At 50.9% G+C, this 27,666-nt stretch overlaps 2 protein-coding genes across 5 annotated transcripts; both read right to left on the bottom strand.

Moving 5' to 3' along the window:
* Window positions 1–8,263: 8,263 nt before the first annotated feature.
* IBA57 (iron-sulfur cluster assembly factor IBA57) lies at window positions 8,264–12,342 on the bottom strand. Of its 4 annotated transcripts, XM_086742257.1 has the most exons (5): window positions 12,279–12,342; window positions 11,733–12,208; window positions 10,982–11,121; window positions 9,897–10,243; window positions 8,264–8,674 (listed from the first exon to the last, which is right to left on the bottom strand). In XM_086742257.1, exons 2-5 carry the CDS (start codon window positions 11,799–11,801, stop codon window positions 8,283–8,285), a joined length of 948 nt encoding a protein of 315 aa, XP_086598383.1. In that variant the 5' UTR covers window positions 11,802–12,208; window positions 12,279–12,342; the 3' UTR covers window positions 8,264–8,282. The 4 variants fall into 4 exon arrangements, with proteins under 4 accessions (XP_086598383.1, XP_086598380.1, XP_086598379.1 ...); XM_086742254.1 differs by lacking the exons at window positions 11,733–12,208; window positions 12,279–12,342 and adding an exon at window positions 11,281–11,346; XM_086742253.1 differs by lacking the exons at window positions 11,733–12,208; window positions 12,279–12,342 and having other exon boundaries at window positions 10,982–11,367.
* A 3,950-nt stretch (window positions 12,343–16,292) lies between these two features.
* Window positions 16,293–26,807, bottom strand: GJC2 (gap junction protein gamma 2). Its single transcript, XM_086742163.1, has 2 exons — window positions 26,724–26,807; window positions 16,293–22,402 (listed from the first exon to the last, which is right to left on the bottom strand). Exon 2 carries the CDS (start codon window positions 22,380–22,382, stop codon window positions 21,135–21,137), a length of 1,248 nt encoding a protein of 415 aa, XP_086598289.1. The 5' UTR covers window positions 22,383–22,402; window positions 26,724–26,807; the 3' UTR covers window positions 16,293–21,134.
* Between the last annotated feature and the right edge of the window lie 859 nt (window positions 26,808–27,666).

Raw genomic sequence — 27,666 nt, 5'->3', positions numbered from 1 at the left:
ACAGTGAACGACTGAGCTGCTGCATGGCATTATCCAGAAGTTCAGATTTGGGACTGCTAAGGGAAAGTTTTACAAAGGTGGTGAAAGACAGCTACTTTAACACTTCCATCACTAAATGCCTGCAACATTCAAAATATCTAGTCAGCAAATACAGAAATAAACGGGAAATTAAGAGCAGCTACCTCTATATATTCACCTTCACTTACAATTCTTACCGCGTGTCACATCCCGTTATCTCCTGGTAGACCAGGAAAACACAAGCGACCATTAAACAAACCGGTACGGGGTATTTAACTGAACTTCCACTCACTGTAGGATCAACTAATCCAAAGGCAGCTTAAGTGCACGATTTGTAGATTTTATCCTTTCACATACATGTTGCTGTAAACCAGGATTATTGGTATCAGCATATTTTCAGTATAAACCTTTTTTAGGAATACAAAATTCCAACTGAAGTTACAAAATATTTTTCCAGATTTGACAGAGGGACTTCCAGCTTTATTTTGACAGATGGACTGTCTAGCACAATTTAAACTCCACTAAATAAAAAAATGCCGAAATTATCAATTACTGGATGTGTAAATACAACTGTTTGAAGTTACTAACCAGCATGAGGCCAAATAATTTTTTTTTTAAAAAAGGATCTGCATAAGGATCTGTATACACTATATATGATTATATAGAGACTTGTATCTAATTTCACTCGAATAACAAGATTCGATATAAAGCTACTTTTCCTACTTGACCAGCTCCTCACTTTGTGAAATTCAAGTACTAAGTACGTCTTCAAGACTGCAGACTTGAGCAAACACTGTCACAAAGTCACGTAACAGATCTCAGCTGTTCCTAAAAAGAAATGAAAGGGGATCTATCACCCACTCGCAAAGTTATTACATTTCCCAGTGAAAGGACTACAGCAAGCATTCCCAAGTTTCCTGTCCGCTTTGTAAGTCTCTCCTCATCGCCGCTATTACACAGCTCTGGTGGTGGTCAACAGGAAGAGAGATTTGATTTTGGAGAATTATGCTTCTGTCAGGTGCTCACGATATGTGAGCTGGGCACTATCAGGCAAACAAATCATTACACTTACTTTAAATTTCGGCGCTATAGCAACCTAAGCAAATATTACACTGCAAAAATCACTTGGCTGGGTTGTTTTCCAGCTTTCCAAAATACCAGCACCACTCCACACACCTAGCGTCTCTCCTGAAGAACAAAACCCACATAAACCTCATCCCATTGCAAGAAATGAACTTCCACAGAGACAAACCTTGCATTCCTCCCTCCCACCGACACAGGCCACCGGGGAAGCAAAGGCGGTGGCACTCAAACACGCCAGCTGTACACAGCAGAGCACTGCAGCAGCAGCCGCCGAACCCCGCGCTCTCAAGCGCGGCGGCGTAGCCCACACGGGGCTGAACCAGCGCGGCCGCCGCACCTCGGTTTACCCCCGCCAAGATCGCTGCCCCGGGACACACGCTACACACCTCCGTCACCAGACGCACAGGGAAACTGTTGCCAGGCTATGGACAGCGTCTCTCCTCTACCCCTTGAAGCTGCAGGACAAAAACAGAGGAAAAGAGGCAAGCAGATTTGGGGCTGGGGGCAAGGAGACAGCCCCTCGAGGCAAACTAGCAGCGCTGGCATTAAGCAATTACTCCACACAGCTATTCCTAGAGAGAGGAGTCGCTCAGCTGCACCAACGCTCCGACAAACTACAAACTGCTTGCCCTTAAACATCACCTCGCGTTGTCCTCAGAGACACACCCTTTCAAATACCTCTGCAGCAGCTGAAATCCTCCCCGGTAAGCAAAGACTTCTCGCTGCCAAAGGCCCTGCTACAGAAGTGAAAGAAACCCCAAGCTTACATTTTCGGTCTTCTTGCTTTACAACCAGTCTCAGCCATGTAATGGCTGATGTCACCGCAGTACCAGTATGTGGAAGTACTATGGGAATTGTAGTCTCTCCTCTGTGGTGCAATAGCTACGAGGTACGGGATCCAGGACTGCGACCGACAGCCCCAGAAACAGCCTCCTGCACGCAGAGGCTTAGGGGACCGCCCGAGAAATCCAGCTGAACTGCTTCCTTCAGCCAGGACGCGCTCCTCAGGCGGGAAAAAAGAAAAGTGCGGGGGAGGTTTTGAAATGCACCTTCTCCTCCTTCCCGCACCAGAAGTAATTTCTAAGCAATCATTCTCAGATGATCAGGTACTTCCAAAACCATTTAACCTGTAATCAGGAAACACAAGCCAGTAAGGAAATGTTAATTGCTATGGGGTATAACAACCTTGTATTTAATCGTACAAGAGTTTTTATGACAAGTTTGTAATCCCTTGTTCCTCTGGGGTTTTGCTATCTCCACATGAAAAAAAAATAAAATAAAAAAAATCGCCAGAACACATGATCTTTTGTCAGTGGTGATGATGCACCTGGCACTTCTGTTCTATCTCCCCACTGAAAGCCATCATTGGGCTCAGCCCAGCTACGCAAACGACTTGCAGTGTGAGCAAGTCAAGCCCTTTGCTTCCTGTAACAAGAATTAAAAATAAAAGTTATTTTAGTTAAAAGCCTTCTTTCACGTTAAAGTGCTGTACCTGACTTACCATCTCCCCACTTTCAGTCAAATATCCCACAGACAGTTACTTTTTATCAGCTTTTACACCTTTTTTTTTCCTTAACAAAGTCATTATTTTCCCACAACTCTTTGCCTTGGCTCAGACAGATGATGAACCCCGATCCCTCCCTCACATCGTTGTATTTTTAAAGCTACAAAAAGAATGAAGAAATACAATTTAAGCAAATAAAGAAATCCAGAGACAACGGAAAAGGCTAACAGAGCCATTTTGAAGAAAACAACATAAACACCAGCTATAATATAATACAATTACTAGGACGTGCAGTCCATCATCAACCAAGCATTATTACAGTCTTCAGCCTAGCAAAAAAAAGAGAGAGCAGAGTACTAACAAGTTCCAACTATTTTTTTTTTCAAAAAAACTCAAGATATTCTTCAGCATACACTTAAGTCAGCTGAATTAAATCTAAAAGTATACCTCGTTCACTCTGAACAATAAAACTGCCCCAAAATCCGTCTTACAGAATATGGGAAAACTCCTACGACAGTTAAAAGCGTTACAGTGGAAATCAGAAAACTATTTGGGGTCTTAAATTCTTCAGTGACTTACTGGAGGGGGGCAGGAAAGCCCAACAACTTTCTCCGACCTTTTATTCTGTTCCCAAGGCATTTTCACAAAGTTACGGTAACCACCCTGTTCTGCAAAGTCCTTCCCTCACCACTGCCGCTGTAGCCCTTACCATCGCAGGGTGCTACGCAGCACATAACCTCCCCCAAATATCACTGAAGTGTATTCCACATAGCTTTTCTGACACAGCAGTAAATAGAAAATGAGGTCACCCCCTCCCTAAAAACCTCAGCCCTTGTTTACATTATTGCTGTTCTCCCTCTGGTTTCTCTCCACAAAGCTCCAACGGCATTCAGAGACGGCGACTGTCCTCCTCCAGCTTCTCCAAGTGCCTGATGAAAGCCCAATTTGAGAATGACAACACGTATAAACACGACGCGGGAAGCTTTTATACCCATTTCCACATTTAGGTTTTTGGAATAGCGTATTTGCACCAGTGCTGCCGATAATACACGCTGAATTCAAGTGTTTTAAGAAAAATAAATAAATAAATAAAAATATCAAGAACCTGAAGCCATGCTCTGACCACGGATTAAAGTAACCAGAGAGACCTCTAACATTTCCAGTGTTACGGCACCACAGTACTGAAGTACACGCAGTAATTTTAGTGATATAAATAGCGTCAAACGAGTTCTGACAGCAGAATTTCACACTCATTTGGCCTGGGCAGGACAGAAAGAAAGAGAGGAAATCCAGGCACAAATCCACAAAACCAGTTTAGGCATAAATTATTTCCGCTAGCTTGAGAACAGCGTGTTACAGAAAAAAAAAACAAGACAGCCTTTTCTGAAAGGCTCAGAGTCTACGTAAAAGCAAAACACTGCACAGGGAAACAGTTGAGAGCAGACTGAAGTAAGAACGGAGTGTACCTCATTGCTACCATCCAGCAGAAACTGTGCTCCCAAAAACATTCTTATAAAGTAGCTAGAAGCAGCAGTAGCCTCACCCTCCTCTCAAAGTAACACGCAAAATTTCCCCTCCTTGGAAAAACGCTGGAGAAAACGAGCCTGCTGGAAAAGCAGGACCACAGCAGGCTGTGATGAGTCAATCTTGATTTGTGACTCTCAGCTGCGCAGCGTTGTGATAGCCCCTGAAGATTCCAAAGGTTTCAGCAGCACATTAACAGCGGGCAAACAAACTCAAAATACCAAATACAAATACCTGTAAGGTCTTTTTAAACTTGCACACTTCAGCTGTGAAGATACTCAGGCACAACCTCCTAGCATCAACCTGGCCACAGCAGTGTGAATTCATTCAAGTAATTATACACTTATTTTAAAATAGCAGATTGCAGTGATTTTAATAACTCGGCAGAACATCTGTTTATACAGTAGACTTAAATATTAGCAGCCACTCTTCCGGACCCCTCATCATACAAAGACAGCTTTTTTTGGCTTTTTACTATGACAGGAAATGTAAAAACCATAATAATTAAATCAAATATTTCTTCCAAGAAAAAAAAAAAAACGGGGGGGGGAGACGACAAGAGGCAAAAATAAACCTTTTTCCTGAAACCAAACATTTTAATGTATTCCCCTCCGCAGCCTCAGAAGGTGACTCCTGTCTTACCCTACTGGGATTTCAGGCTTTAACATTTGCTTACTTCACGGCTCTCTTCTCCTGTCCCTCCGTGCAGAAACATCATTTTTGCTGTCAACACCGGTCACGGCTCCTTAACTTCTGAGCCTACACAGATCTCTGGCACAGTGCATGTGACAGGCAAGAAGACAGCCTTGCACTTTCGCAGATATGTCCTTTATTTACACAGCTCCGCTCTGCCAGCACCGCAGAGGTTCCCCTATCCCTACGGGGTCCCACAGACCCCCGCTGCCCCTCCGCCGCCGCTCCTCGCAGGGCACAGGCCGGTTCCTCCCCCTCACATGAGCGAAGCGCCTCACAACCTCCGCCCCCAAACCCCGCTCATCCCCTCAGCTGCGGAGCCGCAGCCCCGTCCTGGCAGCGGGGCAGCAGCAGCGCTATGCCCTCACCTCTGCCCGCGGAGCCCCGTCAGGCCGGACGGCCGGAGGCCGGGCCCTGCCCGCCACCATCTTATCCTCCCCCTCGCCTCCCGCCATCGGGGGCCGGGGCGGCGCGCGCGCGCGGCCGAGGGCGGGAACGGCGCGAGCGCCCTTTCCCGCCCGCCGGCAGAAGCGGGAGCGGGAAGGGAGGGGAGCGAGCCCCGGGTCGATGGGCGTCGGTGGGAGAAACCACTCCACGGGGGGGGGGGGCTAGAAAGGGGAGGGGCGAACCATCGCGGAGCGGGTGTGGGGGGGGACGGACCGGTCATGGCGGGGAGGGCGAGGGGAAACTGAGGCAGCGAGGGGGAACACCCGGAAAACGGGGATCGGGAAGGGATTGGCCCCTCGGAGAGCAAGGTCTCCATTTTCCAGCTGTATTTAGTCTGAGGCACCTGAGCAGGTAACCTGACAGGTCCCCTCTGCCGCCATGTTGGTCCCATGCTGAGGAAGGCGCGGAAACCTGACAGAATTGCACCACAAAAGCGTCTCGTTTCCCGCCTGTGGCAGCAGAGGGGCCGTGTGGGCCTGGTGCCTGTGTTCCAGTTCTCACCATGTCCTCCTTCCTGCAGAAATCTGTTATTAAAAGTGCCCCTGAGGCCATTTCAGCCCTTTGGCTGCTGTAACGAGCAGGCGGGAGGTTTCTTGCCCCCTTTTGGCTGGCTCTTGGGTGGCTTCAGTCAGCAGTGGAGCTCCTCGCTGCGCGTCACTCAGTCCCACCTTGGCTGGAGGAGATTCGCTCTGTCACGGACCATCAGCGAGGCTGACACCCCTGCAAAATCAGCCCTGCGCCAACACAGCCGATACCCTGGCCCTCCAGCCCAAGCGCACCCGGCTAAAGCCATTAACGACGGAGCAGGCTGTGAGGGAGAATAAAAATATAATGATGGCGTGGATTTGGGCTGCCCTCTCCAATCTGTGCCACATCCTTCCTCCAGAAGTGATCTAGCACCTCTGAAAAATCAACCCGCGTGTTTATTTTGTGTCTAAGCACCCATGTTTGCGACCCGCAGCTGTTAGCAACAGAAAAGCCTTTCACATACCTTAAGAAAAAAGAAACGGGCGTGCGCCAGGAAAAGAGACGCAGGGCTTCCCCAAACAGAAGAAATGCAGTGTTTATTCAGCGCGCACCAGCACAATAACTATTCTGAGGAGGCTTTGCACAATGGGTGGCAGAGAGGAAAAGCTGCTCGCCTTCGTCGTATTCGGAGGATGCAGAAAGGGTGAAGCGCTGCAGTTTCATTTATTTTTTCCAGCAGAAAGACTTTGTTAAGAAGCTCAAACCTGACAAAGGAGTGACCAACGGTGTAAGACACATTTTGTGTCAGCAAGCAACCTGAAAAAGTTATTCTGGTGTTTATCTTCACACGAGGCAAACAGAAGGTAGCGTCTCTTCTCTTTCAGACAAATCACATTTAAATTTCTGATACAATAAACTTTTAATGAGCTATTCCACAAACTCCTTTTACAGCAAGCACAGGGTTTTAACCAGTATGAGCATTTTTCACAGATAAATTCCTTTCACAGTCACAGTGACACTGAACCAGTGGCAGAATGTGCTTTGGATGGGTTTTGTGTACAAATACGCATGCAAGAGCTTTTTTTTTTTTTGGTCAGAATGGGATCTCACCAGCTCATCTCTCATCACCCTCGTCTGCACACACGGGCACATCATGGATTTACTGTCATACAGAAATACACAGGGCTCCTGTAAATTACCGCAGGCTCGCAGGGTTAGGAGGCACAGAGCTGGCTGGCTTTGGGGAAGCGAAGAGGAATATGTTGACTGCAGAAGCGAGAAAAAAGTGTGAAGACAGAAGAGCAGCAGGAGCCAGAAAAATGCAGCAAAGAAACGCTGAAGTGCCGGGCTGCTCTGAAAACCCACAGGGGACGGTGGATGGAGAAATCCTCAGCTAGAGACGGCAGCGGGGACAGGTTTTTGTAGGAGGGGTACAGAGAGCTCTCAGAAAAAGGTGGTGAAGCAGCAGTGAAAATCCTCCCTCGGGAACTCGAGGCTAAGGCAAGAGCAGGTGTGGCGTTAACCCTTTCTCCAGGGACTCTGGCTTAACGCTGAGGGAAGGCGCAAAGGTCTGGGACGGAGACACGTCGTCCCTTCCTCAGCTTTGCGGAGGGAGTGAGGAAAACCCTGCCAAAGGCTTCAGGGAAGCGCGGATGATTTTTTTTACAGGATGACAGAGCAAAGATGCTGATGCCAAAAAAAAAATCCACCCCTCAACTGTTGTTGGCAACCAGAGGGCACGTGCTTCTAGTAACAGATTACTCTGCCAAGCACCAGTACCCCAATACAATAGTCACCCCAGGGCACGCGCCAGTGCACCTCATTTCGGTAAAATATCACTTTCCTCTCTGAATCAGCCGTTTGAGCGAAGGAAGCGTTGCATGACGGAGGTCAGGAGTGGCAGAGGAGGCGGCTGCTGCTGGCTGCGCTCCCTCTGCCGGCACTGAAGCAGGAGACTGGGATGTTTGAGAGCTTTCCCACCAGGAACGACTCATTAAAATCAAGGTCTGAAATGTGCAGTACAAGGTGTTCCTCCCCCTGAACACAATTAGCAGCTGGAGCGGTGGGAAAAAGCCACCCACTCAATCAGCAAGGTTAAGAAGCAGCTCAGTGCAAGGAGTAATTTGCAGTGAACACTTTAGCCTGAGTAGGTATCGTATGCAAGGTAAGAGCAGCATGCTCTACATTAAAAAAAAACTCCATGATAATACCACAGAATGGTTATTCTGAACAGAAACATTCAGTGCATACGACGCGGAAACTCCTGCTCCCGTCGCTCGCTTCGCTCTGAACGCGCACCGCACCCTACGCAGAGCACAGTCTGACCGAGCGAGGGGCGGACTGAAAATTCGGCTGGAGGCCAACGCAACAACATGTGGCAACCCTTAAATAAATTCAGGGTACCCTCAGGAAAAGTTGCGCTTCCCTGCGTAGGCTTTACAGCTCTCTCCACAACGCTTAACAGGTCCTCAGTGACCCACCTTCCCAAACTCATCACACAAAATACGTTCTCAGTAAGGCAAATGCGCGCGTGGTGGCTCCTCATTTATTTACTCGTGGGTTTTGGCCACCACTCGGGTTTACTTGCAGTGAGCTTCACTTTCTCCCCTGCTACATTTAGGCAGAGTGGTTCATTGATATTAGCTAATCTCAGCAAAGCTATACCGAGTTCACCTCCTCCAGCCCGGAACTTGCCGGCCGACTTTCCCGATTCGGTTAAGATGTCGGCACCCTCGGGAACGCTGTCCTTGGGAAGAGGAGCTGCAAAGCGGATCGGCAGCAGACGTTTGCGAATGACACCCATGTGGTGGGTCCTGGCTGTCAGCTCCTGTCCGATGTAACAGCCTTTGGTAAAGCTGATGCCGTTCATGTAGGCCAGGTTTGATTCCAGCGGGAGGGCTACTCCAGGAGGGAGATCTTTCACACCTTCAGGAATTCCTAGGAAAAGAGTAAAACCAATGGGTAAATGCGGTAAGATCTTCAGTATTTGAGATTTTTTGAGCATGCCTCCTCTGCAAGGTGTAAAACCAAGAGAAGCCATACAAAGCAGTGTGAAATAATGAATTTCCCGGTATCCCGGTTTGGGCCTTGAGTGAAAAAATTAGCCATAAATTATATTTACTCTTGAGGGTAAAGAGAGAACTGCACCAGAACCTAATTTAATTATGTTTACAGCACCTCACAAGCAGACCAGTGGAAATGCAAAGCACCCAGACTTCCATCATCATCAACGTCCATCTAATGCCAGTGGCAAAATCCTTCTCACCCACACCCCACGAGTAGATTTTGGTTATTTTCTTCAGGGCTAAGCTGGCCAACTGTCTTTGTTAAAGCCCAAATGCCAAATGTCTGTAGAATCAGCCCTTCTTTTTGTGACCAACGCCACAAAAATAGTATTTTTTTAAAGCAGAGCATTGGATCCAGCTTTCCACAGCAGCACAGCAAGACGAGTGCTGGTGTTTCAGGGAGGTAGCACGCCACCACAGTCCAGCCCAGTCTGACCCATTAACAGCTTTCTGAACCAAATGGACTCAGGTTTAAGCAAAGGACCATCATCTTTCAGTCTGCCAATTGATTTAATCCACTCTCTGTGCGGACACCATAAAATCAATGGGAGCTCTGCGCAGGCCCAGGGGCTGCGGGGACCGAGTTCCCTCTCAAATCAACCATCCACGCCTTGGCCTCCAAGTTAACTGTGCGAATCCAGGCATACATTTTTAGGAAAGTACGTTGAGGTGTTTCCTTTTCCTTCCTTAGCAACAAGGAAAATACACAGGCTGTACATAACCCCCAGATAATCAAAATGACTCAAACCACGCAAGTTTCCTTCCAAGAAAATGAATAATCCTGGTTTTCTTCTGCTGTTAGTGTTCCTGACCCACCGCCCCATAATCTTTGCAATAGGAAACCAGACCCAAATATTGATTCTGCCACCAGACAGAATTATAATTACCAGATCAATTTAATCCTCAAAGTAGCAAACAAGACCTGCACTTATTAACAAGTTAAACACACTGAGACATACCAATGCAGCTTTCATAATTTATTCCTCTGCCTTATATCAGCCTATGGACTCTGATAATATGATGAAACTGTGATACTACATGAATAAATTTCCCCAAATCCGTGACACAGACTGCAAGACAGGACTTGGCTTTACCTTGTTTATACCTGTGCCTGTGGTAATCCTGAATGTTTCCAAGATGACTCCCAGGGATAATCTCCGATAGATTTGCTCCTTTTTTTGCAATCAGTCTCCAGCCCATGACTTCTGTTCTGGGGTCAGGAGTTAAAATCGGAGCCTGGTCTGCACATTTAGCGAGGGAACTGCTAATGTCTCCGGCCTGCTCCCCTGGGATGACAGCCCACAAAGAGAGGTCAAGGCAAGGGGCGATGTTTACTTTCCTCCGGATTTTGTACAGTTTCAGATGTTTCTGTATGGCATCCAGCACGCTGCTGTCACACTCCAGCAGGATGTGCGGCTCTTCTTCTGGACTCTGGTGAAGCCTAAAAAAAAGTTAACACTTCACAAGGTCAGAAAAACAAATGCCGACAGCAGCGGAAGCCAGCACGCTTTATCTTGATCCTGGTGTGAATCCGGAGACCCGGGGAATTTCACCGAAGGCTACAAGGCCACTCAGCTCCCCACAGTGAAATATCCGAACTCTTTCAGCCATCCGTTTCATTATTTTCTAGCAAATACTGCCCAAATACAGAAACAGGTCCGGCCTTACGGTTTTCTGTACCGCTCACGCTTACCTAAAGCGGGGTGACTTTTACCACGCCGTTAACCCGACCCAAAAGTTTGCGCGAGCCTGGTTTTTCACGGACACCGCACCTACGGTGTGATTATTACACGTAATTGTTACATGTGGCGTGGTGTCAGTGGCTGCGGCACCCGTGAGGCAGCGCAAACCGCTTGTTTGGGCCCGGACACCGTGCCTGGGGCCTGCCCTGAGGTCTGCTTTAAAAATATTAAAGGTTTTTCTGCTGCGGTCGCTCACGGAGACTGCGGCCAGTGGTGAAAAATAGACAGCGTGAGCGCTTTTTTTGCACATTAATTTCGAAAGAGAAGCCAGAAACGCCGCGGAGAGCGGTGGGTGACATGGCCGCTGACGGGAACGGCCCGCGAACGCGGATCCCGCCGAGGCCGCGCGCCCCGTTTCCATGGCAACAGGACGCCTCCTCCTCCCCCTCCCAGCAGTGGTCTCGCCCAGCTCCTCCCCTCCCTCCGCTTGGTCTCACCTGTAGAGGATGAGGTCATAGAGGCAGCGGCCCTGGACGTTGAGCGCATGCGCGTAGAGCGCGCGCGGCAGGGCCGCCGCGGTGGCGGCGGGGGGGCCGTCCCCCGCTACCAGCCGCGTGACGTCATTGGTGAGGAGCCCCTGCAGGAAAATGGCGGAGTCGGCGCCCCGCACGTCCAGCAGCGCCCGGCCCAACGGGAAGCAAGCGGCGACCCCGCTCCCCCCGCCCCGCCATAGCCGGCGCAGCCCGGGCAGGGTTGTTGTTCCCGCCGCCGCCGCCGCCGCCGTTCCCGCCCTCACCAACATGGCGGCGGGTCGCCCGAACGCTGTCAGAAGGGCTCGCCGCCCTTCGCCGCCGCCGCCATCTTGTGTGTGTCCGCGGGGAGGGCGCCGCCTGCTGGCGAGGAAGGGAGGGGGCGCCTCGGGTCCCGCCCTTTTCCCGCCCGCTCCGCCCCTTCCCCGCCGGTCCCGGCTCTGGCAGCCATCGGGCGAGGGGCAGCGGTTTTGGGAGCAGTCGCAGAGCCGGTGCGGGGCACCCCACCGCTGCCCCTGCCCGGCCTGGGGACGGCGGCCTCTGCCATGCGGGAAGTGAAGGAAACGGCCTAAAACGAACCCACCTGGTGCGGTTTGGTTGTGCGGGGGCTGCCCCTGCCCTGCGCTCCTGGCTGCCCTCAGCGTTCCAGCCCCCTTAGTCATTCCTTCCTCCCCGAGCCTTTAATCCGCTGGAAACCGCAGGCAGATAGGGTACGTACCCGTTCTCCTCCAGCGACATTTTGGCTGGAGAACACTGCAGCTCCAAAGATTCCTGTTTTCCACTCCATTTTAATGCTCCCTTAGTTCTCTTTCCCGTCAGCTGCCCCCATCCTCACTGAACGCTCCTGGAAAAACAGTCCATTCTGGAATAAATGATAGCGTTTGACAGTGGGAATGTCCACTAAGCAGCATTACACGGAAATAAAATCACTGTGTTAAAAGCGTGGAGCTGAAGCGTGCTGCTCTTTTGCCTCCATGGGACGTGGGCTGTGAAGGGCCCCGGTAGCCCCGGGTTCGGCTGCAGCTCGTTAATGCTGGAATTCATCCCACAGCTCAAGAAACGGCCGTGGGTCATGCTTGTCATTTGTGATTGCTTTTCTCCGGTTGCCGCAATTGGGTTGAAGGCCGTTGCGCTGCCGACACCAGCACGTGCGCAGCTCTGCGGGGAGAGGGCTCGGCTGGCCCAGAATGAACCCTGCAAAAAAGGAGCCGTCAGCCTTCGTCGGGACGGGCAGAGCCGGCGCCGAGCCCCAGCATGAACTCACCGAACCGAAAACCCTTGGCGAAAAGGGGCTCGTTTTTTGGGAGCTGCAAATGCGACGGCAGCAGATGGCACATTCAGCCAGCTGGCCCTTGGGCGGGACCAGACTTTCCCCGCGTGGCCCGGCGGCGATAACCTTATCGCGTATCCCCGCATGCGGGAGGACGGATCCGCTGCTGGCGCTGGCGAGCGGTGCGGCGTGCTCGGCCCTGAATTCAGCGCCTGCCCTGCTGGGAGGCGACGCGTGTCGGGCGGCTGCAAAGGCAGAGCAGGTGGAGAAATAAAAACAGGCGGCGGATGTGATTCGAGGTGACCTTGGCGTGCGAACGCGCTCTTGCCTGGCTGCTGGCACGTGCTGTGCGTAAGAAGTGGGGCTGAGGAAACCTGCTTTCCTGGAAGCACGGCTGCACGGAGACTCCAGGGTCCACTGTAGACCCTCAGCCAGCTTTGGCCCTTCTTTGCGTGGTCCTGCATCCCTCTTGCACCTACGGAGATGTGGCGGCCACTCCGCGAGCAGCCCTTCGCCCTCTCCATGCATGCCCGTGCTGCCTCCTAACCATCACATCTGGTGTCTGAAGCCCCACAGAGCGTATTTGAAAGGGCGGAAATGGAAAGAAAAGTGGAAATGGGAAAGAACCAGGAAGCCAGTTTGAGCCTGTATTTGTTTTTTCTCTTCCTACAGCTTTTATTCACTTTTTGTCTGGGTTTTCTTTTTTTTTTTTAGCACAGCGTTATACAGTGAAGTAGTATTTAAACGTTTCAGTGGTCAGAAAATATAACTCTGCCGGTTCAGTGCACTGCATTGGCTCAGGGGATGGTTTGAGGAAAGCCGTAGCATGCTCAAGACCTGCAGTGCTGAGAGTCGGGGGGAGGTTTGCGCCAGCCCTCGCTGAGTGTGTGTCTTAGCTAAAACCTGGATAGAAGGACAAGATGATTCCCAGAGCTTCCCGTGAGATTAATTTGGCAGGCGTTGGGTGATTCTTCCCCGTCCTCCACATCGTCACAGGGATTTCAAACCCCGCTAGCGCAGCAGGACCCGTCTCCGGCGGGATCAAATCCTCCTGCCTTTGCCTGTGTCCTCAGTTTTCTTCGAATCATAGAATCACAGAAGGGTTTGGGTTGGAAGGGACCTTCAAAGCCCATCTAGTCCAACCCCCCTGCAAGGAGAAGGGACATCTCCAACCAGATCAGGTTGCTCAGAGCCCCGGCCAACCTGGCCTTGAACGTTTCCAGGGATGGGTCTTCCACCACCTTTCTGGGCAATCTGAATTTCTATGCTTTCTATGCTTTGAAAGCAGTTGAGGAGCACCAAAATGCCCTGGTGCTGAGTGGGGTTGGCAGAGACAGGGGGAATTTTGAAAAGAAAATTCTCTGTGATGCTCAGTTGACCTCTGCCAGAGTCTCCGATGTAAAATATCTAAAGTTATACTGGGAAAAAAATCCTCTCTGATATGGGATTCATCTACCCAGATGTGGACATTCACACCCGGTGGGTTGGGCTCCTTTGTAGGTGATGGAGATAAAAAGACACTTCCAGGAGGTTTCATTTTACCCTGAAGCCTCTGCACAAAGCAAGTCACACCAGCCATGCTGGGAACTGCCTCTGCACCCCGTGGATTCTCAGTGGTCCTGGGGGGACCAGCTCCGTGCAGGCATCTCTTGGTAGAGGAGATCAGTCCCTCCTCCGTACCTAAGGCAGAAATGCATTTCTGAAATGCACCCCTGGTAGAACACCCCTCATCCAGGCAATTCAGAAATCCTTCTCCCAGCTAAGAAAATGCTGAAAAAGGACAGAGAATCATAAAATCATAGAATCGTTTGGGTTGGAAGGGACCTTCAAAGCCCACCCAGTCCAACCCCCCTGCAAGGAGCAGGGACATCTCCAACCAGATCAGGTTGCTTGGGCCTCATCCAACCTGGCCTGGAATGTTTCCAGGGATGGGGCATCCACCCCCTCTCTGGGCAACCTGGGACAGTGTTCCATCACTCTCTGTGTAAAAATATTTTTCCTAATATCTGATCTAAATCTACCTCCTTCTCTTTTAACACCGTTACCCCTCGTCCTGTCACACCAGGCCCTGCTGAACAGTCTCTCCCCACCTTTCCTGCAGCCCCCTTTAGGCACTGGAAGGCCGCTCTCAGGTCTCCCCGGAGCCTCCTCTTCTCCAGGCAGAACAGCCCCAGCTCTCCCAGCCCGGCCTCACAGCAGAGCTGCTCCAGCCCTCTCAGCATCTGCGTGGCGTCCTCTGGACCCTCTCCAACAGCTCCACGGCCTTCTGGTGTTGGGGGCTCCAGAACTGGACACAGTACTCCAGGTGGGGTCTCACCAGAGCGGAGCAGAGGGGCAGAATCCCCTCCCTCGCCCGCTGCCCACGCTGCTGGGGTGCAGCCCAGGATGCCATTGGCTTTCTGGGCTGCAAGGGCAAACTCTGGTCCTCGCCGGTCCCCGGGCAGTTACACACGTTGCCGGCAGCCTCTCGCTCCACCAGCTTTCCGCTCTCTGCTCTCCCACCGCCCGAAACCTTGCTGTGTCTGGGGCTTGCTGGCTGCCGCTGCAGCGGGACAGCCCCAAGCTCCCACCCGCGAAGGCTCATCCTTGGCATTTATTCATCCCTAACTCCGCTGCGCTAGCCGAAATCGGGGATAACCGCTGTCCCTCTGCACCCAGCCCTGGTTCATTAACGCTGCTATAACGAACTCATTTTCTCCATCTTTTTCTCGGGGTGCTAAGCACAAACTCTCATCCACAAACCCACATGAGCCGCAATTATTTAAGCCTAAATAATTGCATTAAATTACTCCCCGGGCTGTGCTCCAGGAGGTCAGTCGCAGGCAGCCAGCAGCCGGGACACAGGGCTGCAGGAAACCACCACGTGGGGACAATATCCCGCAATCTTGGAGAGGAAAAGGCGGATTGCGGCTGGCCTGGGCAACGCAAAGGTCAGCGGAGACGGGGGGGAAACCTGCACGGACAACAGGCCGGAGGCGAAATGGCAGCGGAGTTGGCGAGGAGTGAGTCTGTGCGCCAAAGGGGCTCTTCTGTGCTGGTGGGGCTGAAAATGAAGGTAAAGCTGTCATTAGCATCGCCCCGCTGGCGCTGGTCAGCTGAGGCGTCAGGGCAGGACATGTCTGCCCACGGGTTGGAGCACGGAGACCTCGAGCGAGCCTGGCAGCGAGGGATGAAGGCTGCTGGCGAGGAAGACTCACTACGGGGTTCATTTCTGCGTGGCTGTGGCTAGCGGCCACGTCAAGCTAAGGTCAGCCACCCATCGGTGCTTCTGCATCCAAGTCTGGTGGCAACACAGCAGCCAACAGCAAGGGTGAGTTTACCCTGTTCCTCAGACGCTGCTGGTTTGAAGGACACCCAGTTATTTCGCAAAGTTTTTCTTTCTTTTGAGGGTTTTAGGTAGCACTGGAGAAGATGTGACCTGGGAGGCTTTTGACTACTGACCTTCCTTGTGAGCTTGTTAGACCATCCTGTTATTTGTCTCTTGGTGGGAGCTGGTCCTGCTCATGCCAAAGAAGTTGTAAAGATACCACAACTACCAAAGAAACAGAAAAAAAACCCCACGTTTCTGTCCAAAATCTGTTTCCTGAAGACTCTTTGGACAGTTGTCGTGACTGGACATGCCTGCCATTTAACGGGAGGAGCAAATACTGAGGTTGTTGGGAAAGGCAAGCTTTCTCACAAGTGCTTTCCCATCCTTCGCTCAGCTCGAGTCGTCAGTTTCTCCCAGAGTCTGCAAAGTTTTCTCGCTTTTGGAAGTACAGGCTTTCCTGAGCAGTTTCAGCTCTGTGCCTGAAGGAATCGTAGGCAGTGATTCATCAGAGAGACAACACATCCCAAACAACTAGAAGGTCAACTGCTTCTTAAGGCAAAAATATTTTGCAGTGATTTATTGCCGTATCTTGGAAAATGGAGCTCTTACATGGCTAAAATAGGCAAATAATAGATTGAGAAGAACTTCTTGTCATCAACACTCGGCGCCCTTCTCACGGAAACACCACACGCTTTGCATACTGTAACAAAATGTAAGTTTTATTCCCTTTTATTAGTAATGGATGTGGAATAGCCAGTTGAAGAGTTGGACTGATGCATCTTTCTCTTTTGACCAGTGTTTAATATTCTAACTACAGTCCAGATGTAACATTTACACTGAAAAGTACTTACAGATTCAACCTCGTACTCAAAAAATTTCTAGTACAAATACAGTTAGTACATAAAAAAAAAAATGAACAACAACAAAAAAAAAAAAAAAGAAAACCAATCCCAGAAACTTCATGACAGCACAGACTGGTTATGGCCTTGAGTTAAGTTCAAGTATTTCCCAGTGGAATGCGATGCAAGCAACAAGGTAATCTGGCTTTTACGTGGGACCTTCCTGTCCCTGAACGGTAAGAACAGAAATATAAGTGTGGGCACTTTGTCCAAGTCTAGCGAGAGAGTCAACGTTTACGATTACAATTAGTTCAGCTACAAAAGCTAAACCCATCTTGTGTGTGAGCAACGCTACTGACTTGTAAAAAAAAAAAAAAAAAAAAAAAAAGCAAAGCATTAATTACACTGCTGGCGTTTCTTCCACGGCCGACGCTGCCTGTCGCCTAACTGAAATTCCTGGAGCTGCTGGTTTAGTCTGTAATGGCTGCAATGGGGATTTTGCTTCTGGTTACGCTTATTTTACCTCCTGATCCTTTTCCTTCCCAAACTGACGTGATAACAAGGGTATTTTTGCTCCTGCCCCGAAAGGGGTCGTTCCTGTGAGGACGTTCATGCATGGTGGTCACCTTCGTGGTGGTGACTCAGTGGAAGGACACAACATCTTAGAAACCAAGGAGCTGGGGAGGAAGGGGGGGAAGTGAGCAACTCAATGTGTGTAAAAATAATGATGCTTTCTATTTCTAGGGCTGTCTGACTCACGCTGGCTCCTGTACGCGGCTCAGATGGGATACAGGAGACCTAGGATCTCTCCTCCCCAGCGTCTTCCAGGCTGCTGGGACCTTGCAGGTGACTTTGCATCTCTCCCAGGCAGCCCGCAACACCGCAGCAGTCCTCTTGGGAACGTGCCCTTGTGCTTCCGTCCCTGTCAAAACGCTTGGAAAACACGGGAAAGCGAGATCCGCTTCCATTTGCAAAGCATTTTATGCAAGGGAGTCTTTCGAGCCCGACAGATGAGCGGGGCTGGCTGAAAGGACGGCTGAGAGAGCGGTCTCCCTGTCTCCCCGCCCGATGGTGAGGCTGTATTGATCGCCCAAGAGGCTGCCCTGGCTCTAGTATTTGTCAATATTGCAATTATTGACTCTCACTATGGAAAACAGCGTGTGCGTATTAAATGCGATGGTGACACCAGCCGGGAGGAGGCTGCAGATCTGCTGCAGGACTGGCTGATCATTCCAAACCTTCTTGGTGCACTGTGTCCATGGTGTGAACATTAGAAAAAGGCAGTTTGAAGGAGAGCAGGAAGATCCTGACCATACTAGCCACATATCTGCAGAGAGGGGCAATCCCCATGCTTGCAGAAGAGGGGTTTTTGAGGAGGACCAGGGTGACAGATGGGCACGTGAAGAGGAGTAGAGTAGGAAGGCGGCCCAAGGACCAGCACTGCCACACCGTTGGGAAGACACAGACTGGCTGGTGGTGGTTCAAAGACACCAAGGAAAACCATCCTAGAGAAGCAGCCCTTGGAGAAAGGTTGAGTTGGTTAGCTTAAAGCAGACTTGAGGAGGATGAAAACAGTCTTCAAACATGCAAAAGCTCCTGCAGCCATTAAAGGCATGAGGTGTTCTCCATGGCTGCTGAGGAGAGGAGATGCCAGAGGTTGCAGCGACAGGGGTTTGTGTTAGCCATTAAGGAAGCATTTGATGGTGGCAAGCTGGGGAGAAGATCTGTGATCCTTTCCAGCCCTTTTGCTCTAAGTGTCCCTGAACCTGCAGCCACGGAGCCCAGGGATCTCCTCCCGTCAGGCACTGACCAGCTGTATCGTTGGGGAAGGGGGGCATAGCCCTGTTGTATAAAATGGGTTTAATGATTCAGTCAGGTCCCTGTGATCAGGTTCTGGGGTTTCTGGCTTAAAATCTGCACCCTCCCTTTCCCCAGGGTGAGGCCAGGATTGTTTCCTGAAGCAAAAGCCAGGGAGGCACACGGCCATCCCTGCGTTTCGCTGGTGAATCTGCAGGTCAGCAGGAGCTGAGGGAACAATCTGAGTCATCGGGAAATACTCAAGCCACGTCTGGGGCTGAGGGAGGTGTCACTGGTATGGGCAGGAGAAATCCAAAATACGGACTCCTGCACAGCACAGCGCCTTCCAGCATTGCATGGGAAAGATGAGTTTTTCCGGGGCTGTGATATTGCTGCTCATCTCAAAGGAATTAAAAAACCCAGGCAACATTCAGCCATCGCTCTCCTCAGAGTTTCCTTCCTTCCCTTGGGATCATGACTTTAAATACACTCTTTCCCGTGCGACACGGGGAATTGGGTATATTTGTCTCCCCGCCGCCATAGTGTGAACTTTCTGAACCTTTTGTGCAAGATTCACAGCAGAAAGACCGTCCCTCCGTGCAAAAAAAAAAGTGTGTTACTACTGACCATTGCTGCTGGGGCGATGCGCTGATCCTCCTCCTGGACGCGGCTGTCCATTTTGGGGGGAAGATCTCTAGCAGTGAGAGCAGGCAGAGCTCCAAGCGTTTCACCAATGCCTTCAGTGGCACCAGGAGCAAGCCTGAAAGCGTTCCCCAGACTGTTGCGCAAAGCCATACTGAATATTTGCAGCTGGATACCTTGTAGGGTGTTGCTTCGCTTTCTTTTTAAACCCACGTTTTCGCTGGCAGCACTGTTCTCTAATGGCACGGCGCAGCTCAGTCGAGGTTCCCAGGAGCTGAAGGCCACACCCAAGTTCTCTGCCTGTTCCCCAGAATGACCAAAGGGCCCGGCCACCTGGGAAACATACATCCTCAAGGCTTTCAGGGTCTGATCTGAAGGACGTGAGAAAGATGCCCAGCAAGAAGTCACGTAGATCCAATGGATAAGAAATACCGGCACGGGGACCTGCGTGTGACTTTGGGTGGCTGGCACGGCCCCGAGGGAAAAGCTTGGCACAGGGACTGTGTTTGATGAGGATTTGCTTCTTTTGCATTAGGTTTCATCTTGAAGGCTCTGCCTATTTGTGTCCTCCACAGTAGTAAATCAACTGGTGGGCTCTTAGGAGATTGCGAGAGCATCTGCTGTGCCACAGGTGTCTTGGGAACATCTCAGGCTTGAGACCCGCGCTGAGACATGGCAGCGTGGGGCAGTGACTGGTTTCAGCCTCTACCAGGGGATGCTCCCTGTGCTTCCAGTGATGAGGTTTTCTTTCTGCTTTGTGTTACTGAAGGAGAACAAAGCCACAGCCCTGCAGCTGTGCAAGAAACACGGGATGAAACCGCCCTGACAAAGCACATCCTCAGCACTAGCAGGAGCCTTGGAGCTTAGCAGCTTGGTTTTGACACGCCCCCAGACTCCTGGGGCTGCATGAAAATAATCCTAAAACCAAGCCAAGCTCAAAAAGCTCCCCATAAACGAGTGAAAAACTTCCTGCTGCTGTTCTGGGCCCCGTCCCCATTGAAGCCAGATCTTCTGCTGAGCCCCTCAAGCAAGTGTGTGAAACCTGCCAAGGTTCCCCAGGGGAGGCTGGAGGCTGGAAGCCCAAAGACTGCTCCAGGATGAGATCAGTCGTAGTCCTGGACCAGCTGGGTTTTCCCAGGGGGAGGTGGAAGGCTGTAAAATTACCAGAGGGTTGATATTACATTTATACATATCGCTCTGTGTCTACCTTCACGCACACACACACCCGTTCGTATGTGTCCGTATGTATACGTACACGCACACGCACATCGCACGCGCACTACGCATAGATCTGCCGCCTGCCACTATGTGTAAGGGTTTGATTAAACAGAAAAACAAATTTGCCGACACTGATCTTCCAACCTCTACTAATCAAGAAGTCTGAACCCTTAACGATTTTGTTTTCCTGGTTGCGTAAAGGCACTTTCTGATGATGTGAAGCAGCGGTTGGTTAAAAACGCTGTAACTGCGACAATTCCCACCACGTCTGTAGCAAGCGCTACACAGGCACCGGTACGATGCAATGTCACTGCTCGCTCCTGCTGCATAGCGTTTGATCGCGTTTGCTTTTCGCTTCCATGCAGAGGAACAAAAGGAAAAAAAAAAACAAAACAACCTTCAGCGCTGTGCTGTGCTTTTAGGTCTCCCTGTGGAAGACAGGAGCTGTGTTTCTGTCCCGTAACCTGACGCGGGTCCCAGCTCATGGCTTGTAACATCAAACGATGCCTGATAAAGCATCTCACAGTTCAGGCAGGACATCAGCTGGAAGCATGTCGTGAAGGTTCATGCAATGTGTCGGTTGTTTTCTCATCAAGGGGTCAGAAATTAATGTTGATTAAGGATATTTAGTAAAAACGTTGCCTGACCTACAGCACCCTAGCCTCGCCACGCAGGAGGGGAGCTGCTCGCTGTTGGCCTTGACTTCTCTCCTGAGCCACCAGCAGCTCCGCTTCCCATCACAGCGCGTTGTCCGGTCTCTGTTGGGGGTTCCGGTGATGACCAAAAGGGTGGGAGATGCAGAGGTGTTTGCTGTTGCTCACTGGAGCTTCCCAACTGGAGAACGTGTTGGAAACAAGGAAGAAATGTCTTTTGTTAACGCACTGGAAGACAGCTCTAAAGCCACCTGAAACTCCTTTTCTCTCTTGACTTCCATATAAAAATTGTGCCTGTGCCCTGTGAAAAAAATGCAAGACAATACCAAAAAACAGAAACAAACCAAAATAAAAACCCCACTTACGCTGCCCTCTCTCCTTTTAGATGAAGCTATATCCATACAGATGTCTTTCCATCTTTACTGCTTGAGCTCCCTTTCTCCAAGCAGGCCTTGGGTTTAGCACCTTGTTTCTCCTGAGCGGTGTTGGCCCTGTTCTGCTCAACCACTGTGCCACCCGAGGCGGGACTGCTGGTTCGAGAAGGTTGCGTGTTGGCCTGGGTGCTGCTGTAGCTCTGAAACGCTATGTCTAACTGCTCCTGGGCTACTCGCAAGTGTTTGTGAAGGGTGGACAAGTCTGCCGGGAGGTTCTCGTCCGGGCTGGTGCACTGCTGCTCCTGAGCAACGTTAGCCAAGTTCTGCTCATGAGCCATGAGGCTGTTGGGGATCTTGGTGGACTTCTCTGATTTCACTACCAGGTTGTACTCAGGAGGGCAGGAGATGTTCTTTGGGTAGGCATAGTTGTAGGGAGGCTGCCTAAAGCTGTTGATTTTCCGGTTGCGAATGGCGTCTCGAATGGTCCCAAAGCCCAGGTGAAACATCTCACACATGTTCAGCAATAAGCACAGGCAGCTCACGACGTACATCACCAGGAGAAAGATGGTCTTCTCCGTTGGCCGGGACACAAAGCAGTCCACAGTGTGAGGGCAAGGGACTCTGTTGCAGACGTAATAGGCTTCTACCTCAAAACCGTAGAGCAAGTACTGCCCTATCAAAAAGCAAACTTCAAATGAAGCTCTGGTAAGTAGCTGGAAGACGTAGATTTTCATCAGTCCTTCTTGCTGGATGCGCCTCCTCCCGTCGTGCTTTTGTGGCTCTTTGCTCTTAGGTTTGGCTTTGGCTTTCTCCTGTTCTGCTGTATCGTCAGAGATCATGGGGTCCTCTTCGTCAGCCTCCATCGGGTCCTCCATGTTGCGCACTGCCTGCCAGTTCAAAGCAAACTGCTTCTTCTTCTTGAATCCCTTGAACTTCTTCTCCTCCTCCGCCGACCGGGCGATCCTGTGGATGGCATAGCCCAGGTACATGACCGAAGGGGTGGATATCATGATGATCTGGAAGACCCAAAACCTGACATGCGACAGCGGCGCGAAGGCATCATAACAGACGTTGTCGCAGCCAGGCTGCTTGGTGTTACAGGTGAACTTGCTCTGCTCATCGGAGTAGATGGACTCGCCCCCCACCGCTGTCAAGACGATGCGGAAGACGATGAGCACGGTGAGCCAAACCTTCCCCACAAAGGTGGAGTGATTGTGAATCTCTTCTAGCAGGCGGGTTAGAAAGCTCCAGCTCATGTTGGTCATAAGGGCTACTCAGTTATAACCTGCAGGACGAAGGAGAAGAAAAAAACATCTGTAAGGTAACATCTGTGGCTGCAACGAGAGATACGGCTGTGACACGGCACATCTCTGACAGATGAGGTCATTTTATTTCAGAGAAGGACCTTCGAGGGAACACGATATGTGGCTGATCATGAGAGCGCATCATCGGGGAACGAGCCGTGGCCGGTGTGGAGATGTGCTGCACCACCGTAACTGCAGGCAGGGATAGCTGGTGGTACTGCCTACACGCAGATCCTAACACAGCAAGCCGCAGCACGGACTAGATTCACCGTTGCCCGCTTTGTTGCCTGCTTCAAGACATTGCTCAGCTGTAAGAAGGGTTTGGGTGGCTGTAAAAGTGAACGCAAGGCACCGTGGAAGCCACATAGGCACAAAAAGGTGCTTCACTTATAATCATCTATGTTGGAGTCTCCAACAACAGGAGGACGTGGAGCTGTTGGAGATGGTCCAGAGGAGGCCACAAAGATGATGAGAGGGCTGGAGAGGTGCTCCAGGAAATGTTCCAGGCCAGGTTGGATGGGGCTCTGAGCAACCTGACCTGGTTGGAGATGTCCCTGCTCCTTGCAGGGGGGTTGGACTGGATGGCCTTTGAAGGTCCCTTCCAACCTAAACCCTTCTCTGATTGTATGATTCATTCTAATCTCTTGCCTGCACACCATGAACTCAGGCTCCTGAGCTGGAAGCGGGAGCAGGGGATGCTGCCCACATCGCAGAGCCTTGCACTGCTGAGATATCTTTCATTAAGCAAACCCAGAAAAATGCAAAGAATCAGCAAAAGAATGGGAATATTTATGTTTACAGGCTGATGGCCCTTTTAAGTTCCTTTTGAAAAAAAACAAAACAAAACAAAACAAATGCTTAATTAAATGCAGGCTGTTTTAAAAATAAACCTTGAAAAACTTTCAGAGAAAACCACGCATTTATCAGAAGACCTGGACATCTGGGGAGGAAGAGCTTGTAATAACCATGTTGTGTTTAGCTTAACTCGCTGTGGGGCCTCAGCCCGAGCTCCTTGGGTGACCCCGGGCATCGCGAAAGGCAAGCGGCAACTTTACTGGTTGAACTGGCAGCAACCCTGACAGATACCTGGAGATGAGAGCAACAGGGAAAGCACTCAGACCGTGGCGAGGGACTACGGGGGTCTCACTCCCGGGGGGCAGAGGGTGGGATCACCCTTTCTGCTCCCCTGCATCCCTCCTCATCCTCAAACTCGTCATGGAGTTTACCCACCTTGTTTGCACGCTGACGCCTGATGGCAGGCAGTAAATGAAGCATCTGCGAACCCAATCCCACCCATGAACTGACGCCTACCGCTGCACCCAGAAGCAAGGAGTGGATTTGTTGGAATGGCAGATGCGGGAGCCAAGCACATGAGCACGGACACAAGCGAGTTATCGCGGAGTGGCACATGGCAGTGGCGCGTTGCGTCTCGGCAGAAGCGGCCCCGGCGCCGGCAGTCCTCCACAATCAAGCAGAGGAAGAGAAAGGGGTTGTCCATACATTGAAAGAGTATGACCACCAAAACCACCCCTCCGTGCTGGCAGAGCATGGCTGGGTGGAGGTAAAGATCCAGGAGGGAAAATGATGCCTCAAGACATGAGCCTGGTCCTAAGCTGGCTTTGCACCACTTTCACATGGAGACACAAAATCAAGCCCTAGGGTCTCCACGGCACGAGCCGGGCTTTCAGCCCATCACCCGTGCCAGGCGCAGGGTGGGAGCAGCCACCGGCATCAGCCGTGGGCGCAGCCCCACACGGGAGGGAGAGAGGGAACGTGCCTTGCTCTGTTCTCCACGCCGAGCCTTTCTGGAATGTGATTTTCCTCATGCTGCTTCTTAGGATGGGAGCCAAACAGCGCTGGTTTGCTCGGCGCTTGCCTTCACGCTACCCCGGGAGGTAGCAGCATGGTCCGAGGCTCAAGACGCAGCGAAATTCTTCCGCTGTTGAGGGCTCTCGAGAGCAGGCAGATGGAATTTTCTAACCCTGCTATTTCTAGATCAAACAAATCCTCTGCGAACACAAACTCACAAGTCTTCACACGCCAGACTCTGCAGATGGTGTTATTCTTGTCCTGGAGCTGGAGAAACTGAGGCAGGGAGCAGAGAAACGGCTCGCTCCAGGCTGGGCCATGAGCCAGAAGAAGAGGTGGGGAAGTTCTCCTCCCTGCCCTCAACTTTCCTGGTGAAGAACTACAGCCCTCAAACCTCCCGGCACCAGAATCCCTATCTCCTGCCCCAAAAAGTGATGCCTTGCACCCCGTGGTCAGTACAGAAACGCTGCTGCAGATGCAATTCAGCTGCTGCAGAAGAAGAAGATGGGAAGCGATCCCCACAATGCTATTCTTTATTTATTGAGAAAATTGGGTTTATTCAGGGATGAGAGAGTTTATTCCGGGGTGAGACGGGAAAGCATCCCTTTTGAGTACCTTTTTTTTGCTACTTTAAAGTGACTTTAACCCTTCCTCTGATTTATCTCCCCATTCAGACGTGGGCAAAATGGGGCGTTAAATGATTCACAGGATGACTCCGGGCACTCGTCCAAGCTCCAGCTGACGGGGGGCTGGGAAGAGAAGACCCCGCTGGGTGCAGCGATGGCCCGCTGAGCGACACGGTGCATCTGTCTCTGGAGCATCCGGGTCTGGTCGAGGCAGGGCTGGGGTTTGGATCAAGCACGTGTTGGCCCCAGCTTGGCTGGCCCCATGCGGGCGTTCAGCCACCTCCTGGCTCCCATCTGCGTCCCCAATTAGCTGCAAGCCCCAAGTTGTTCTAAATCATGGTCTTCAAATGTCCTGTAGAACAGCTCATTTATCATTTGAGTGCTCACCTAAAGGTTTATGAGGTCTACACCAGGGAGAATTTACCTTTTTTTTTTTTTTGCAAGCGTTACTCAAAGACGTGGTGCCCAAAGCTTGGACTCGCCTCCCAACAGCAGTTTTGCTGGAGCAGGGAGGGTCTAACCAAGGTAATGATGGCTTTTGGAGTAAATATTCAAGTTTTGATCTGATATTAGTCAGGGTTGTTAGCAAAGCGCCCACTGTCTTGTCTGGGAGACACATTTTAGAAAGGAGTACCTGACAGCACTGGTTCCAAACTCTCACAAACCTCCCGAGTTAGGGAAAAGGGAAGAAATCGCAAAATAACAGAGTTGGTGGGTTGTTGCTTTGAGAAGACCACATCTAGTTACCAGCCACCAGCCTGAGCTGCTGGTCCTGCTATTGACACTGCGGCTCAGCCCTCCGTGCACATCTGGATCTGCAGGAACATCTGCAGGAACCGGCCTGGAGCTGTTTCTGTGCCCCAGGACCCTGCTGTTGCCTCTGTCTGCGATCACACCTTGACGTGACACTCCGGAGTGTCCAGCCGCTCTCCTGGCACCGCATTGGAAAGCAGGAGCTGAAGGAAATTAGTTAAAAACCCCTCCTACCAAAAAAAAAACCACCCCGGTTTAGTTAGACTTCCAGAGGTTTTTGCAACTCATGGGCTAAAAAACTACACTATGGGATTTCAAGGTCTTTAACTGCTTGGTGGGGTAAGTACACCATCATATTTTGGAATCAATTTTAAGGTAAACAAGCTTCCAAGGAAGGATTTGTTCACGTTGCTTTTGCTGATGATAGGATGGTGCTAGAAAAAGACTCTGTCTCATCTCCTCGCAATGCCATCTATCAATGCGCAAAAAAAAAAAAAAAAAAAAAGGATTTTTGCACCTTTGGTGTGCTTCAGATCGAATTCCTCTGCGCACTGGAAAAGTTACACGGCTCCCTGAGGAAAAAACCAAACTGTGGATCTACAGCAGGCAGACAGATTAGACGAGGTGCTTCATGCAGCTCAATTACCTGCCGGAGCGATCGCGTGAAAGGACCCACCATCTCTCCGGCTTTGAAATCTGTTCACTCACAGTCATCTGTCTTCATACATTGTCTCCGGATTAGCTGACGTGCCGCGTACGAAGTGCACACGGGGCACACGCTGCACTTTGAAACAGCTAAACGGAGGAGCTGGGTCGCTCGACGCACCGGCAGAACTGAAAACAGTGAAAATCGCATGTGGCCAGGTACAGGAACGAGCTGTTGGCTCCACGTCCTCATTGTGGTTACCTCCCAAATCCCACTGACCCCTCTGCACAATCACAACTGTTGGAACTGGGAAAACTTCAAAACCTGAGTCTAAAATGAGCAGATGAAGGAAAAATAGAAATAGAAAAACATATCTGTGCTAGCTGGATGTTGTTCCTTTCTGCACGTTTCCCACACCGTTGCTTAAACTGCAGGGAAAACAATGGGAAAAAAAAAATATCTACTTACAGAGACATGGTGCTTCTCGGGGCGGCTTTCCCTCCTCCGCCGACATTCCTGTGCCGCCAGCCCTCCGCCTTGCCCTAGATAAACTCCCGCCGCCTGGGTCCAGCCATGGCCCAGCAGCTGGAAACCGGAGCCGAAGGGAAGTATTTAACGTCCCGTCAAACCACGCCTCGCCCCTCCGGCCAGTCCCACCAGCCCCTCTTTCCTTCACCAAGCCTTGCGAGAAGGAGGGACGGTGCTATATATCTACCAGAGAAGAAAGGGGCATTGGTTTTAAATCCAAACAAGCCGCCGGGTCTGGTTTTAGGAACGCTGCCTGGAACTTTTTTTTTGCTGCCGAGCTCTTGAGTCAGTTGGAAGTAAATTAACAGCATCGGCTAGTGGCACTGGTAACGGATCTATAAGACAGCGAGCATGACTAATAGGGAACATGTGGAAAACACATTTTGGCAAAAGCTCCTTGGTTGCTGGGGGGAAAAAAAAAATAGTAAAAAAAAAAAAGAGGCAAGGCTCACTAGTGAGAAAAACCGCTCTGCTCCCACTTTGCTGCACCCCCAGGCGAGGTTGTCTCTGAAAGACGTGGTGCACCTCTCTCCAAGCTGGTGGATGGGAGCAGAGAGCAGATGAAGGATGGGTAAGGGTTTTGGAGCGTACGTGGAGACTTTCTGGCTTCTTTGCAGAAGCAAGAAGAAATAAGAAGTAGTACGGGAATGTAGGGGAAGCCTAAGGAACCCTCCATCCTGGTGGTCCAAGGATCACCTCTTGTCCCTGCTCCGTCCGTGGGGAGCTTTGGCATGGCCACCCCAGCAGGATCAGGGCTCCAGGTAGCTGCTGAGATGGAAATGGAGAGTCCAGGCAGAAAGTCTCCCCAAGGGCCAGCAAGGTGGAGAAGGAAGCAAAAAGGATCAGACCCAGCCTTTGAGGGCAGAAAGCATGGGAAGATGTG

Source organism: Chlamydotis macqueenii, chromosome 2 (genome assembly GCF_036417535.1).
Source record: "Chlamydotis macqueenii isolate bChlMac1 chromosome 2, bChlMac1.mat, whole genome shotgun sequence".
Classification (NCBI taxonomy): Eukaryota; Metazoa; Chordata; class Aves; order Otidiformes; family Otididae; genus Chlamydotis; species Chlamydotis macqueenii.
This window is presented reverse-complemented; position numbering and strand designations above follow the sequence as displayed.